We start from the raw sequence: 14295 nt of genomic DNA on the forward strand, positions 1-14295 counted from the left end.
CACTGAGAATCATGGCCCAGCCAAGGTGACACAATCTTAACCACCACAGTCCACCCCTTGTCAGCTTGGTACCTGTACACATCTCCTTAAACCATACATAATCTCTGAACAAAGACAATTACAAAGTCATACTTGCACCTAACATGATACAATGAACACACATAGAACCAAAAATGCATTAGCCCTATTTACATCTTATATAAGTGAAGAAAACAAAAATATTTGATGCACACATAAAAAGCAGAAAAACAAGCCTCCAGGAATTGATGGAATACCAATTGAGATGTTTCAACAAATGGATGCAGCACTGGCGGTGCTACTCTTTTATGTCAAGAAATATGGAAGACAGCTTCCTGGCCAACCAACTGATAGAGATCCATACTTTTGCCCATTCGAAAGAAAGATGATGCAACGGACTGTTGAAATTATTGAACAATATCTTTAATATCACACACAAGTAAAATTTTGCTGAAGATCATTCAAAAGTGGTTGCAACATTACATCACCAGGGAACAATTACAGTGCTCTTTTCTGCAGTGTGGCTGTAAGTGGTATTTAGAACTACCTTCTTCCACCACCCATTCTGTACTCCCTTTGCCCTCAGCAAGCACCTCAGCTGATCGTGGTTCTTTGCCTGGTGGAGTGACCCAAACCTTCATTCCTAAAGGGACTGGGCCATTAGTAGTCATGTCAGAATTGAGTTGCTGCAGTTTTCCAATGACTTTAATCACAGGGCATGGTAGTACTGAGAGACACCCTAACAGATCTTCTGCATTCCAAGCATACTCTTTTTTACCTCCATTATGTAATATCAGTCCAATTTCCTCTTGATAACCAGGATCAATCACACCAGCCAGTATAGTAACTCCTTTCTTAATGCTGGTTGATCCAGAGGAATAAGAAGCCCAAAGTGGCCAGGTGGCATTCTTAGCTTCCAGTTCAATGGAATCAGTGATGTGTCTCCAGGTGGGCACATTCCTCCCTTTGGAACCAAGACCTCTAGACCTGCAGAGCATCAAGTCACAGGAACAGGATGCAAAAATCTTGTGAGTGAGTCATTAAGGGTAATAGTGAGTGGTGCCACTCCCATTTCCACCCCTTGATTCCTGGACCCATGAATCCTGGCTATGGGAGATACAGCACCATATACTGAATGCTGATTTAGAGCATCTACAGCCTCCTGGAGAACATTGCCTCAACCCTGCAAGGTATTGCCACCTAGCTGGCACCATAATTGTGTCTTTAGAAGGCCATTCCATCATTCTATCAAGCCAGCTGCTCCAGGATGATGGGGAACATAGTAAGACCAGCATGGGCCCACTGCTGCACTTCATTTGCTGTGAAGTGAGTCCCTTGATCTGAGGCAGTGCTGTGTGGGATACCATGATGGTCAATAAGACATTCTGTAAGTCCACGGATGGTAGTTCTGGCAGAAGTATTGTATGCAGGGAAGGCAAATCCAAATCCACAGTGTCTATTCCAGTAAATACAAAACCATGATGGAAGTGATCCAATGTAATCAACTTGCCACTAGGTTGCTGGCTGATCACCCTGAGGGATGGTGCCATATCAGGAACTCAGTGTTGTTCTCTGCTGCTGGCAAATTGGTCACTCAGCAGTGGCTGTAGCCAAGCCGGCCTTGGTGAGTGGAAGTCTATGTTGCTGGGCCCATACATAACTTCCATCCCTGCCACCATGACCACTTTGTTCACGAGTCCATTGTGCAATGACAGGAGTAGCTGGGGAAAGAGGATGACTGATTTCCACAGAATGTGTCATCCTATCCACTTGATTGTAAAATCCTCCTCTGCTGAGGTCACCCTTTGGTGATCATTCACATGAGACACAAATATTTTCATTTCTTTGACCATTCAGGGAGATCTATCCACATACCTCTTCCCCATAAATCCTTGTCTGCAGTTTTCCAATCATGTTCCTTTCAAGTCCCTGACCATGCAGCCAAACCATTGACCACAGCCCATGAATCAGTATACAGTTGCACATCGGGCCATTTCTCCTTCCAAGCAAAGTGAACAACCAGGTGCACTGCTCAAAGTTCTGCCCATTGGAAGGACTTCCCTTCACCACCATCCTTCATGAAAGTCCCAGAATGGTGCTATAGTGCTGCTACTGTCCACTTTCAAGTGGTGACTGCATATCATGCAGAACCATTGGTAAACCAGGCACAAGTTTTCTCTTCTTCAGTCAACTGATGATAAGGAACTCCCTATGAGGCCATAGACGCAGACAGGGAGATGGAAGGTAATGTGACAGGAGTGGAGACCATAGGTATTTGGGCCACTTCCTTACGCAGTTTACTTTTGCCTTCAGGTCCTGCTCAGGCCCGATCTCGTGTATAACACTTCCATTTAATGATGGATTGCTGCTGTGCACTTCCAACTTTATGGATCTATGGGTCAGACAACACCCAGTTCATAATGGGTAGCTCAGGCCACATGGTGACCTCGTGTCCCATGGTTAAGCACTCAGTATCTACTAAGGTGTAGTAACAAGCCAAAAGCTGTTTCTTAAAAGGAGAGTAGTTATCTGCAGAGGATGCCAGGGCTTTGCCCCCAAATCCTAAGGGTTTGTGCTGTGATTCACCAATAAGGGCCTGCCAAAGACTCCAAACAGCATCTTTGTCTGCCACGGACACTTCAGGCACCATTGGATCAGCTGGATCATATGGCCCCAAGTGGCAGAGTGGCTTGCACAGCAGCCTGAGCCTGTTGCTGAGCCTTCTCTTGTTCTGGGCCCCACTCAAAACTAGCAGCTTTTCGAGTCACTTGATAAACAGGCCAGAGTAGCACACAAAAATGAGGAATATGCTGCCTCCAAAATCCGAAGAGGTCCACTAGGCATTATGCCTCCTTTTAGCTTTGGGAGCATCCAGATGCAATAACTTTTCCTTCACTTCAGAATGAATATCTCAGCATGCCCCATGCTACTCGACCCCTAGAAATTTTACTGAGGTGAATGGTGCCTGAATTTTTGTGCAATTAATTTCTCACCCTCTAGCATGCAAATGTCTTACTAATAACCTCAGAGTCAGTGGCGCTTCTTCCTTACTATGTCCAATCAGCGTGTCATCAGTGTAATGGACCAGTGTGTCGTCTCGTGGAAGGGAAAGTCGATCAAGTTCCCTGCGGACTAAATTACGACATAAGGCTGGAGAGTTGATGTAGCTCTGAGGTAGGCAAATGAAAGTGTATTGCTGGCCTTGCCAGCTAAAGGGAAACTGCTTCTGATGGTCCTTCACAACAGGTATGGAGAAAAAGTCATTAGCCAGACCAATAGCTGGATACCAGGTACCAGGTATATTAATTTGCTCAAACAATGAGACTGCATTTGGGACAGCAACTGCAATTGGAGTCACCACCTGGTAAAGTTTTCAATAACCCACTGTCATTCTCCAAGATCCATTTGGCACAGGCCAAATAGGCAAGTTGAATGGGGATGGGTGGGAATTACCACCCCTGCCTCCTTCAAGTCCTTGATGGTGGCAGTAATCTCTGCAATCCCTCCAGGAATGCAGTATTGCTTTTGGTTTACTATTTTCCTAGGTAAGGGCGGTTCTAATGGCTTCCACTTGGCTTTTCCTACCATTATATCCCTTACTCCATTTGTCAGGGATCCAGTGTGGGGGTTCTGCCAGTTGCTGAGTATATCCATTCCAACTATGCATTCAGGAACTGAGGAAATCACTACAGGATTGGTTCAGGGACCCACTGGACCTAATGTGAGATGGACATGAGCTAAGACTCTGTTAATAACCTAACCTCCATATGCCCCCACTCTGACTGGTGAGCTACAGTGATGTTTTGGGTCTCCTGGAATTAGTGTCAGTATCCGGTTATCCCCCCCCCAAAAAAACTCTGATTATTTCCTTTTCCCCAGTGAACATTCACTCTCATAAAAGGCCGAACATCCCTTTGGGGAAGGCTGGGAGAAAGATTAAAAATATAAATTTTTGACAGTGTATTGGAGTCTTTCCTCAAGAGGACCCAGCCTCCCCTTCAATCAAGGGATTGTGGGTCTGTAAACTCAACCCAGTCTGGGAATTGATTGAGGGGCCATGACTCTATTCTGGCGATTCAAGTTAGACTGCTGTTCACTTGACCTAGAATTCATCCACTTGTACAGATCAAGTAAATATTTAGTAATTGTCTTATCCATTTCACTCCTGGGGACATCATGACTATGTAGTCAATGCCATAAGTCCATACGAGTCAGACTATTCTGATTACTGCTTTGACTCTGCTATCCATTACGCCACCCATTGTGGTAACCATGCCCACCTTGTCTTTGTCGATTGAGTGCCACCACTTGGCCCCTACCACCATGGGCTCTAATCAGCCCCATTATAGTTAGGTGTCTTAATTCAGTTAGGGCAGTTCCCACTGTCAAATGTGATTTACATAAAATAGCAATCACAGCAGTCTTCAAGGATGCTGAGGCTCCCTTCACAAATTGTTCCTCACCGTTGTGATAAAAGGTGTGTTCTCTGGGCACTCCATGTGTGGGTCTGGGGGTCTTACGTGATAAATCCAATCTAGGATGCCAATTTTCCTAAGCCTTTGGATAACTTCTACAGTATACCAAAGCAGGTCTGGTACTTCAACTTGATTTAATGTAGGCCACCACGTAATTCATGCTTCAGCAACCCAGCCAAATAAACTATTAGATCCTTTCCTGACTTCTCAAGCCGAAACATTGAATGAAGAATCTGTGCTTCATAAGCCTATATGAATAGACTGATCTATCTTTATCCCACACCCTTAATAGCCATTCCCACACATATTCCCCAGGTTTCTGTTTGTACATATTAGAAGAGTCAATTTGGAGTGTAGCATACCACCTCTTGTACTTCACCTTTTGGGGCTTGCTGAGACTTAAGTGTAGTTATAGGTCTAGAAGCCAAAATCGGTGGGGAAATGTTTTGAGAACATTCAGCATTGTCTTGTAAAGCATCTGCCTCAGGTGATATCTGAGGCAATGACTCAAACAAAAGCTGGGTTAATCTCATTAGATAGGAGTGAAAGGGCTAATGGTTCTGTAGGCAGGAGTGATTCGATGGAATTTAGGGGCTCAGTGTCTCCAGCATCCTGATTTTCTTCCCATATGTCCCCATCCCAGGTTTCAGGATCCTATTTCTTCCCAATCGATGCCCTCACTGTAACTTCAGGCACCTCTTGATGTTGGCAGTTGAGTTGGTGTTGTAATTCAGCCAGTCTTACAATAAGACTCCGGGTTTGGTTTTCAGTAATATCAGCTCTGTTGCTACAAGAAATAAAGCTTTCTTTCAAGGCACAAGTGGAAACTTTGAGGCCGTTTATGTGGCACTTCAGCTTTAACTCTGAAGCCCTGAGCTCATCTCTTTCTTTCATCAGTTTGTCTAGCAAAAGTAGGACCAACCAACCCGCTTCCTTATACTTCTCATTAAGACAAAATTGTAGAAAGATACCGTACATGCATATCATACATACATACAAGCCTCACCTTTCACCAATACGTGATCTATTGGTGGTGATATTTCACGTATTATAATTGCCACCTCAACCCATGGATTAGCAGTGCCTTCTTTACTATTGGAAGCAGACTCATCAATATCTTTAAGACTAACCGGACTTGAGAACCAATTTAGAAAATTCAATCTTACAATTTTGTTTCTCTAGAACCAGTCCTGGTACCAAATGTCTTAGGCTGGGTTCTATAGAGTAAAACCGTATAAATATATAAAGAAGGGTTTATATCAAGGAAACAGCTCACGTGGTTGTAGAGATTGTAACATCCCAAGTCCATGGGTCAGGATAGAGGCTTCTCCTGATTCATGTTGCCACAGTGGGCTGGTGAACCCAAGACTGGCAGGTTGGGGAGCAGGACTCTTGCTTACAGGCTATGAGGTCAACAGATCCCAAGATCGAGCCCTGCCAGCACATCTGCCCACACTTGATGCAGGCCACACGACCAAGAAGACTCACCTTCAGCTGATTGGCTACTCAAAACAGATCCCATCGTGGGGGTGATCAAATCTCAAACGTCAATAGGAAAGTGATCGCAACATCACATGACTGTCAGAACACTGAGAATCAGCCCAGCCAAGCTGACACAAAATCTTAACCATAACACCATCTCAAGGTCACTGATCGAATCACATTTGTAAAGTCCCTTTGGGCATAGGAGGTACCATTCACAGGTCTGGGGATTAGGCTGTGGACATCTTTGGGTGTCATTTTTCAGCCTATCACAGGAAACATGACCACTCTGGGGCCACATCAGTTTCCAAGATGCTTGCCGAACACCCACCCTCAACCCTGCCTTCTTTCCTTTCCAGCATTCTGTTAGTGCCGGGAGGCCACTGTGTCAGCAAGCTGAGAGGGAAACTAAGGCAAGATGTCAGGCCGAAGTGGGAAAAAGAAAATGTCCAAGCTGTCCCGTTCAGCCAGGGCCGGTGTCATCTTCCCGGTGGGGAGGCTGATGCGTTACCTGAAGAAAGGGACATTCAAGTACCGGATCAGCGTGGGTGCCCCTGTCTACATGGCAGCCGTCATCGAGTACCTGGCAGGTAATGTGAACATGCGCTGGTGGGTTGGACATGAAGTGTGAAAGAAGACAGGAGTCACGGGCGAGCACCTGGAAGGATGGCCTCGCCAATAACACTCCTTCACCACTGGGTCAGTCCCAGCTGGATGCTGGATGCACCCTCCTGGCCCTGGGTCAAATGCAGGAGAAGGTGAAGTTGGTCTTCTGCCTTGTCTGTGTCCTTTCCTTTCCTTTTGTGTTTTCTTACCCACAACCTTAGGCTGGAGTTGAGAGAGCACAGGCTTGGGTGTTGGTTCAAACCTGGGTGTGTTACCTTGGGCTAATTACTTAACCTCTCTGTGTTCGGGTATTTCCAGAGCAAGCTCATTCACGTGATGGAGCTAATGTTTGGAAAATGCCTGGTGCACAGGATTCATGTAATTCTTCTCATCCCCCCTCCACTCAGAGCTGATAAAATCATTCAGGGCAAAGTATAAATTACTAATTTGGTTAAGGTGTCATATCTTCAAGCTGTATTTGCATCTTATTGAGACAAGGAGTTAAGCCAAAAGGATGAATCATTATTAGCGGAATTGCAGGCCACTATGAATAAGAGAGCTGGGGCTCTCATGGCACAGTGGTTAAGAGCTTAGGCTGCTAACCAAAAGGTGGGCAGTTGAAATCTACCAGCTGCTCCTTGGAAACCCTATAGGGCAGTTCTCCTCTGTCCTTTAGAGTTGCTATGTGTCGGTAATTGACTCAGAGGCAACCAAAAACACTCCAAACTCAGTGCCGTCGAGTCGATTCCGACTCAAAGGCAACAGGTTATGAATAAGTGAAAGGGGGATTTTTGTTAGGTTTGAGGGGTGTCAATGTGTTCTTTTGGTCTTGTTTAGGGAAGAGAGGTCAAGATGTGGAAGCCTCCTGTCATCCTTGAAATGACTTTCAGCATTCATGAAACAAATACTGATACCGTGCCTCCTTTGGGTGAGGCCTCGAAGATGCAGTGGAAAACAAGCTGACGTGGCCCTGCCTTCACTGGGCTTACAGTCCAGTAGGGACAACAAGCATTCAACACATCACATGCAGTGAGATGCACGTTAGCCTGGAAAGTTAGAGGAGATATGGGTTGGGGGTAGGGAAGTAACCTAATATAAAGCAAAGATCATTAAGATCTAGGAGTCTCTGGGTGGTGCAAACGATAAATGTGCTTGGCTGGAAGTTCGAGTCCACACAGAGGCACCTCAGAAGAAACGCCAGGTAGTAACTACTTCCAAAAAATCAGCCACTGAAAATCCTATGGAACACAATTCTACACTAACACACAGGGGGTCACCATGAGTAAGAATCGACTCAATGGCAACTGGTTCTGGTTAAGACCTAAGTCAGGTTCTCATTCCTGGTTTTGCTCCGTGGATCGACTGAAAATTCCAAGGCCTGGCTCCCACCCCTGACATTCCAATTTGATCAGTCTGGCGTGTGGCCTGGGCATCGGAATTGTTCCAGGCTCCCCAGGTGGTTCTAGTGTATAGCCAGAGTTGAGAATTAGTAGGCATTAGCTAGATTCAGGTCAGGGGTGGAGCTAGGGAGAGACTGTCCCAGTGGAGGAAGAATGAGGATGAAAACCCAAAGTTTAGAAGAAGTATGTCCTTTTCCAGCAATGGGAGGAAGTTCGGGGTTCCTGGAGGATAACTGGGAAACAAGAGCCACTGACAGATAAGGTTCAAGGTAAGCAGGGGCTACATCTGTGGAAAGAGATGATGGAAAAAGCTCAGTATCATCTGTCAGAACAAGGCCGGCGCTGACTGTGGAACAGACCATCAATTGCTCATATGAAGTTCAAGGTGAAACTGAAGAAAATTAGAACAAGTCTACCAGAGCCAAAGTACGACCTTGAGCATATCCTACTAGAATTTAGAGACCATCTCAAGAATAGATTGACATGTTGAACACTAATGACTGAAAACCAGACAAGTTGTGGAATGACATCAAGGACATCATACATAAAGAAAAAAAGAGGTCATTAAAAAGACAGGAAGGAAAAGACCAAAGTGGATGTCAGAAGAGATTCTGAAACTTGCTCTTGAATGTCAAGTAGCTAAAGCGAAAGGAAGAAATGATGAAAAGAGCTGAACAGATTTCAAAAGGTGGCTCAAGAAGACAAAGCGAAGTATTATAATGACATGTGCAAAGACCTGGAGGTAGAAAACCAAAAGGGAAGAACGTGGGTGGCATTTCTCAGGCTGAAAGAACTAAAGAAAAAATTCAAGCAAGTTGCAATATTGAAGGATTCTACGGGGAAAATATTGAACGATGCAGGAAGCATTGAAAAAAGATGGAAGAAGTACAGAGTCACTATACCAAAAAGGGAAACCCTGGTGGTGTAGTGGTTAAGAACTATGGCTGCTAACCAAAAGGTCGGCTGTTCAAATCCACCATGCACTCCTTGGAAACCCTGTGGGGCAGTTCTACTCTGTCCTATAGGGTCACTATGAGTTGGAATCGACTCAATGGCCGTGGGTTTGGGTTTTTTTTTATATATATATACCAAAAAAGAATTGGTCAACATTCAGCCATTTCAGGAGGCAGCAGATGATAAGGAACCAATGGTACTGAAGGAAGATGTCCAAGCTGCACTGAAGGCATTGCCAAAAAACAAGGAATTGACAGAATATCAATTGAGATGTTTCAACAAAAGGATGCAGTACTATAAGTGCTCACTCGTCTATGCCAAGAAATTTGGAAGACAGATTCTTGGTCAACCAACTGGAAGAGATCCATATTTGTGTCCATTCCAAGGAAAGATGATGCAACAGAATTTGGAAATTATTGAACGATATCATTAATATCACACACAATTTAAATTTTGCTGAAGATCATTCAAAAGCAGCTGCAGCAGTACATCAACAGGGAACTGCCAGAAGTTCAAGCTGGATTCAGAAGTGGACGTGGAACGAGGGATATCATTGCTGATGTCAGATAAATCTTGGCTGAAAGCAGAGAATACCAGAAAGATGTTCACCTGTGTTTTATTGACAATGCAAAGGCATTCAACTGTGTGGATTGTAATGAATTATGGATAACATTGTGAAGAATGGGAATTTCAGAACACTCGATTGTGCTCATGAGGAACCTGTACACAAACCAAGAGGCAGTCATTCGAACAGAACAAGGGGATACTGCATGGTTTAAAGTCAGGAAAGGTGTGCATCAGGGTTGTATCCTTTCATACCTATTCAATCTGTATGTTGAACAAATTATCCTAGAAGCTGGACTATACGAAGAACAGGGCATCAGGATTGAGGGGGTACTCATTAACGACCTGCAGATGACACAACTTTGCTTGCTGAAAGTGAAGAGGACTTGAAGCACTTACTGATGAAGATCAAAGAACACAGCCTTCAGTATGTATTACACCTCAACATAAAGAAAACAAAAATCCTAACAACTGGACCAATAAGCAACATCATGATAAATGGAGAAAATCTTGAAGTTGTCAAGGATTTCATTTTTCCTTGGATCCACAGTCAACATCCATGAACGCAACAGTCAAGAAATCAAAAGACCCATTGCATTGGGCAGATCAGCTGCAAAAGACCTCTTTAAAGTGTTGAAAAGCAAAGATGTCACCTTGAAGACTAAGGTGCACCTGACCCAAGCCGTGGTGTTTTCAATTGCCTCATATGCACAGGAAAGCTGGACAATAAGGAAGACCAAAGAAGAATTGACGCCTTTGAATTGTGGTGTTAGTGAAGAATATCGAATGTGCCATGGACTGCCAAAAGAAGCAACAAATCTGTCTTGGAAGAAGTGTAACAAGAATATTTCTTAGCACCGAGGATGGTGAGACTATGTCTCACATACTTCGGACATGTTACCAGGAGGAATCAGCCCCTGGAGAAGAACATCATTCTCAGTTAAGGACAGGGCCAACGAAAAATAGGAAGACCCTCAATATGATGGATTCACGGAGTGGCTGCAACAATGGGCTCAAGCATAACAATGATTGTGAGGATGGCACAGGACCATGCAGTATTTCATTCTGTTGTACACAGAGTCAGAACCGACTCAATGGCACCTGACAGCAACAACAGGGGCTGTATCATGAAGGTCCTTGAGGGCTACATTGAGGATGCACATGCTACACACATATGCACACACACACACACACACACACACACTACGGGGGGGGGGCGTCAAAAAGTGGAGGTGGTACTTTGGGAGGTCACTCAGGCTTAGGTGGAGAACAATTGACACGAGCAACATCAGAGTCCAGGAGACCAAAAGGGCTGTTGCAGCAGAGCTTTTGAGAACTGACAGTGGCTGGCACTATGGTTGGGCAGTGGGGATAGTGAGACGAAAGGGACAAATTTGGGAGACATCTAGGAAGTAAAGTCAGCTCTGCTCAAGAACAGATTGAATAAAGGGGGAGAGGCATCAAAGGTGACCCAAATCTTTCAGGCTTGCGTTGGCTACTTTCTTTCAAGCCACGCTGTCATGGGTTGAGGAGCAGGAAGGGGGCTCAGAGACAAGAGTACTGGAGAAGCATATAAGGAGTTTGGCTTAGAAGAACAGAAGGTAGCTGGTGGATGAAGATGGAGCCTGTAGTGAAGTAGAAACAATGGAGGAGAGACAGGATGGGACGCAGGGGGCTCAGTTGGAACCTATTGAGTTTTTGGTGTCTATGAAATGCCCAAGAGAACAAAGTGGTTAGGAACGCTGGCTTCAGGCCCCCCTATCCTGCATTCTGGCCCTGCCACGTATCAGCTATGAAACCGGGGACACATTGGTTTACTCCTCATGTTATTGTGAGAATAAGTTAAGATAATGCATGAAAAGTGCTTAGCATCCCTCCAGGCACATGGTAGCCACTCAATAAATGCGGCTGTTACTCAATAAATGTTGCACGTTGGTTAAGCATTTGGCTGCTAACCAAAAGGTCGGCAGTTCGAATCCACCAGTTGCTATTCTTAAGTGGAGACCTACTAGGCGTGTCCAGAGCCCAAGAGAGCTGACGGCTGGAGATTCTGGCACAGCGACATTTGGATAGACTGAGTGGTTTAAGGCTATGGGAGTGAGTGAGGTCACTTGGAGAGAGACCCAGCCCTGAGCAGCACCAGCATGCCCGGGTTTACGGCCAGGTAGAAAGAGAAAGGGTGGCACAGGAGGCTGAAGAGAACAGCAAGGGTTTCAGGAGGGAACATGAGAGACAGTGAAGCCACAGAAAACAAAGGAAGAGGAAGTTATTAATGGTGGCAGGCGCTCACACGGGGTCATGCTGATAGAAGAACAAGACAGGGAACCATGGCGTAGCCACCTGTAGGTCATAGGTGACTTTGGCGAGAATGATGGGGTGGTCAAAGCCAAAATGCAATGGGCTGAGGAATAGGAAGTATGGACTTGGAGACAGGGGGTGGGGAGCTCTTACAGGGGGTTTGACCCCAAAAGAGGAAGAGAGGATGGCAGCTGGTGGAGTAGGAGCTGGGGGCGGGGAATGCTACATCAAAGAGGCTTGAGCCTGAGCACGGGTCTTTAACCTTGTGTCCTTGGCCCCAGATTCAGGGCTCCATGAACTTGGATGGGAAAGAGTACATCTTCATTTTCATTAACCTTCCCTGACATTTAGCATTTCCTTCCTTTTTGAATGTGGGCAACAAATCACATTAATGTCAGCAACACCTGGGGCTTTTTCACCAACAGAAATCCCCGAGGTTTTCTCATTACCTGTGTTACTGTTGTTATACGTATCTAGAAAGATCATTTACGCTTATCGTTACCCCAAAACCACAGTACTTATTAGACTTGCCGCTAGATCTTCTTATTTAATGTGTTAATAAAAAAGTACATACATTACTATATATCAGATATTTATAGTATTTTGAAAAATATATTTTAACCTAATGGGATGTTTTGTCATCCTGTGTATTTTTTTATTGAGATATAATTCACATACCATGAAATTCACTCTTTTAAAGAAAGAGTACAGTTCATTGGTTTTTAGTATAGTCAGTAGGTTGTGCCATCATCACCGCTGTCTAATTCCAGAATATTTCCATCACCCCAGAAAGAAACCCCGTGCTCGTTAGCAGTCATTCCGCACTCCCTTCTCCTCCCAGCTCCTGGCAACCACTAATCTACTTTCTGGCTCTATGGAGTTGCCTATTCTAGGTGTTTCATATAAATAGAATCATACAATACGTGGCCTTTGTGTCTGGCTTCCTTCACTTAACATAATGTTATTCTATGTCTTATATTTATACATTTTTAAAACCTTATTCTGAGAAGGGGTTCGTGGGCCTCAGCAGACCACCAAAGGGTTCCTGGCACCAACAAGGGAGGGAGAGAGACTGGAGTTACTGGAGACTGCAGCTCGTCAAGGAAGTGGGTCCCTGCGGACTCTGGAACCCACTGGAGACTCTGCTGTAAGAGGAAAAGGCACCTCCTCCAGGTTCCAAGAGGGCAGGAGCATCTGGGAACAAATGTCCACCACGATGCCTTCCTGTGGGGACACTGTCTCTGAAGACCCCCCTCCTCTTCCGTGCAGAGTATTATCTGGCCAGCCTTTCCTAAGTGGCCCTCACAACAACTTTAAATTGCAGCATTCAGCTCTGATCTCTCCCCACATCCCAGCAGTGAACTGGGATTCACTTGCTGATGTCCTGAGAGCCGCCCTGGATGGTGGGTTTCCTCGGGCCACTTTCTCGCTCCTCTCAGATCCATGTCTGTGGTCTCTCAAAGGTCCTCTCACCCATTCATTGCACCCCGAAAGGGAATCTGGGACCTCAGGAATGGCCAGCAAGAGAAGAGGTAGGGGTGTTACTCAATGAAAAAGGAGTTGCACAAATTTTTCAGCAATTCTGAGAAGAGATAGCAGTCTGCTATGCTTGATGGCTCTGGGCTGGCTGCCCGGCTGGCCTCAGGTTTGCACGTGATGGCAGTAGATAGAACCATACCATGTTTCTACTCCCAACTTATTGGGGGAAGTTGTATGATCCGGGGAATAGTGCATGCTTAACTGGTCATCTAGAATGTCCCACCAACCTGAGACATGCTCCAGCCTCCCATTATGGTTATCATATTCATAATTCAGCTTATCAGTTTGTAGAATGGTGATGATATTGGCCCAGTTCATGTCCACAATGGATATGACGAAAAATGGACTGAAAAAAAAAATTCCAGAAAAACATTTTGTATTAATAATTGACATAGCATAAATGTAAGATATTGAGAATGAATTATTTTTTATAGTGAAAAAATGCTCTTTAATGGATTTTTAATTGGAAGGACAGGGTTGAATTATTGTGTAACATAGAAACTCATCATTTACACACTTTGCCCAGATAATTGAGGTTTATCCATTTAATGCCAGGGCCCTGGTGGCATAGTGGTTAAGCATTTGGCTGCTAACCAAAATATTGGCAGTTGGAATCCAGTAGCTGCTCCTTTGGAAACCCTATGGGGGCAGTTCTCCTCTGTCCTATAGGGTCGCTATGAGTCGAAATCAACTCGAGGGCAATGGATAGCCATTAATACAAGTATTTTTTTACCTAATGATTTTCATATATTAGATTTGCATTTTGAAAAGGTTACTTTGACAGCCAGGGTCACCAAGTACTGCACAAAGGCACATATTTAAAAGGCTATCATTCACATCACAGACCTCACAGATTTGTATAAATTTTAATCTTCTTTACTCATGGATTCCACATTTGTGAATTTGCCTATTCTCTAACATTTATTTGAAAGCCCAAAATCAATATTGTCAGCACTTTC

General features: G+C 44.7%; 1 protein-coding gene across 1 annotated transcript in view; it reads left to right on the top strand.

Moving 5' to 3' along the window:
- The window catches only part of LOC100669940 (core histone macro-H2A.2), a 71949-nt gene that overhangs the window by 26603 nt on the left and 31051 nt on the right, over nucleotides 1–14295 (top strand). The window contains exon 2 of the mRNA XM_003409042.4: nucleotides 6335–6565. Within this exon, the coding sequence (XP_003409090.1) occupies nucleotides 6394–6565 (172 nt within the window). The 5' untranslated portion in view covers nucleotides 6335–6393. The remainder of the gene's footprint in view (nucleotides 1–6334; nucleotides 6566–14295) is intronic.

This window comes from Loxodonta africana, chromosome 16 (genome assembly GCF_030014295.1).
Source record: "Loxodonta africana isolate mLoxAfr1 chromosome 16, mLoxAfr1.hap2, whole genome shotgun sequence".
In the NCBI taxonomy this organism is placed as follows: Eukaryota; Metazoa; Chordata; class Mammalia; order Proboscidea; family Elephantidae; genus Loxodonta; species Loxodonta africana.